Raw genomic sequence first — 1,844 nt, 5'->3', positions numbered from 1 at the left:
TTTAACTGAATTTCAACCCAGAGCCTTATATACGTGTCACATTAAGGGATCCGTGTGGATGGTGGGACCCGTTATTGACGGAAGATCCGCCCTTCCGTCAGTTCTCCTCCATCTCTGTGCAGCATTTTGGTGACGTGTTCCATATGATGGTTGGATGTTCAGGCCTGTATGCGCTCTCATAACTCGTCCCCGTTTCTGTCTCTGCACGTTTTAGGTGAAAAACCGTTTAAATGCGAGTTTGAGGGCTGCAACCGGAGATTCGCGAACAGCAGCGACAGAAAGAAGCACTCCCACGTCCACTCCAGTGATAAACCCTACATGTGCAAGGTCAGGGGCTGTGACAAGTGCTACACCCACCCGAGCTCTCTGCGGAAGCACATGAAGCTCCACTGCACCAAGGAGCACGTCGCCAAAGGCGGCGACGCGCCTCCCGGTGACGCGGGTCATGCTGCGGAGGGCAGGCCGGCCCGAGCGTCGGACCTTGGCCAGATCAGCCCCCCTCAAGCCCCCACCTCCACTCAGGATGTCCCCCTGTCCCCCGAGAGCCGGGACGAGTCGACCCCGAGGTCACGCTTCCATCACGCGTTTGACAGCAGTTTGGACTACTGCGCGCACAGGTCGCAGCCCCTCTTGGACCCTTTGTTGCTGCAGAGGGGCAGCTACAGGTCCCAGTCTTCCCAGTACCCCTGCGGCCAGACTGGTCACGCTTTTGCCCAGACCTCGCGGACTTTCTCCTCGGCTTCTCCCTTTCAGAAGAGCATCGTGAACGGATGGTACACATGCCACAGTGGCGTGGACACGTTCCCACCAAAGCAGTGCAGCAACATCCCCTCCCTCTGAGGACCTGAACGCAAACTGTGTTTTCTTGTTGTAGCCTAAAACCCAACAGCTGTTTCTCTTTTACTCTGTGTACTTTTGTGAATGCTGTATGAAATAGTTTCTGAAAAGTCCTTTTGAATTTTGCATTGCGAAATATGGCCAAGTTTTTTTGTCGTTCTTATTGTCCTCCGCTCGCCCTTACATCTCCACAGTGTGCTTTAGGAGCGCATACGCGTTGCATAACTTAAAAAAAAAATGTCGGTCTGTCTTAAAAGTGAGAAGAAAATGATTGTTTTTTTTAATGTAAGTTTTTTTTATATATATATATAATTATCAGCGCATTACGCATTATGAACCTAAAATCTCTTACAGGAAAGTTACAAAATAAATCTGAATGTAGCCCTCACAGTAGGGGTCTTTGTTGAATGTAAACTAGGTTTAATGTATGTCGGGATGAATAGAAATATTATTCATGACTTCATGTATATCGCAGGTTGAATCATTATCTGGATGATCTTTACTTAGGTTAAATTTTGAGATCTAACAGGCCTGCTTGGTGGGCCTGCAGCATGATTTGACTTTAATTAATATACCGGCAGGCTCATTATTTTTTTTTCTTTCCCTTAGCCTTGATTATGTTCAACATCCTCGCTCCTTTTTTCCCATGAAACATTCGTGCTCTATAATATGTGTTTATTTCACATTTCTGTGCAAAGTGAGTAAAACCACAGTGTTCGTGTTAATGGGGAAAAAAAAACAAAAAAACGTTTAATTAGAATACATTCCTGCTGTACATAAGCATACTGTATAATTAATTATGTATCTTATATTTTATTAAAGTGTCTATATTCTCTTTGATCAGATATGTGTGATATACCCTCATCAAATAATTTTCAACAAAGATACAAACTTTTCTCTGGGTACAAAAAAAGAGAGAAATTATCCATGTCCTGAGTTAAGATTTGGAGATTTGGAATTCAGTGTGAAGCCCTCCTACAGCTCTTAATATACATATGGAAGAAAAA

The 1,844-nt window shown here is 44.7% G+C and overlaps 1 protein-coding gene across 1 annotated transcript in view; it reads left to right on the top strand.

The window, feature by feature from the left end:
* zic6 (zic family member 6) overlaps nucleotides 1-1,680 on the top strand; it is a 4,787-nt gene extending 3,107 nt beyond the window's left edge. Inside the window, exon 2 of the mRNA XM_008420724.2 lies at nucleotides 215-1,680. Within this exon, the coding sequence (XP_008418946.1) occupies nucleotides 215-840 (626 nt within the window). The 3' untranslated portion in view covers nucleotides 841-1,680. The remainder of the gene's footprint in view (nucleotides 1-214) is intronic.
* Nucleotides 1,681-1,844: the final 164 nt, after the last annotated feature.

Source organism: Poecilia reticulata, linkage group LG10, assembly GCF_000633615.1.
Source record: "Poecilia reticulata strain Guanapo linkage group LG10, Guppy_female_1.0+MT, whole genome shotgun sequence".
Taxonomy (NCBI): domain Eukaryota; kingdom Metazoa; phylum Chordata; class Actinopteri; order Cyprinodontiformes; family Poeciliidae; genus Poecilia; species Poecilia reticulata.
The sequence above is the reverse complement of the archived record's forward strand: the minus strand, read 5'-3'. Positions and strand labels throughout refer to the sequence as shown.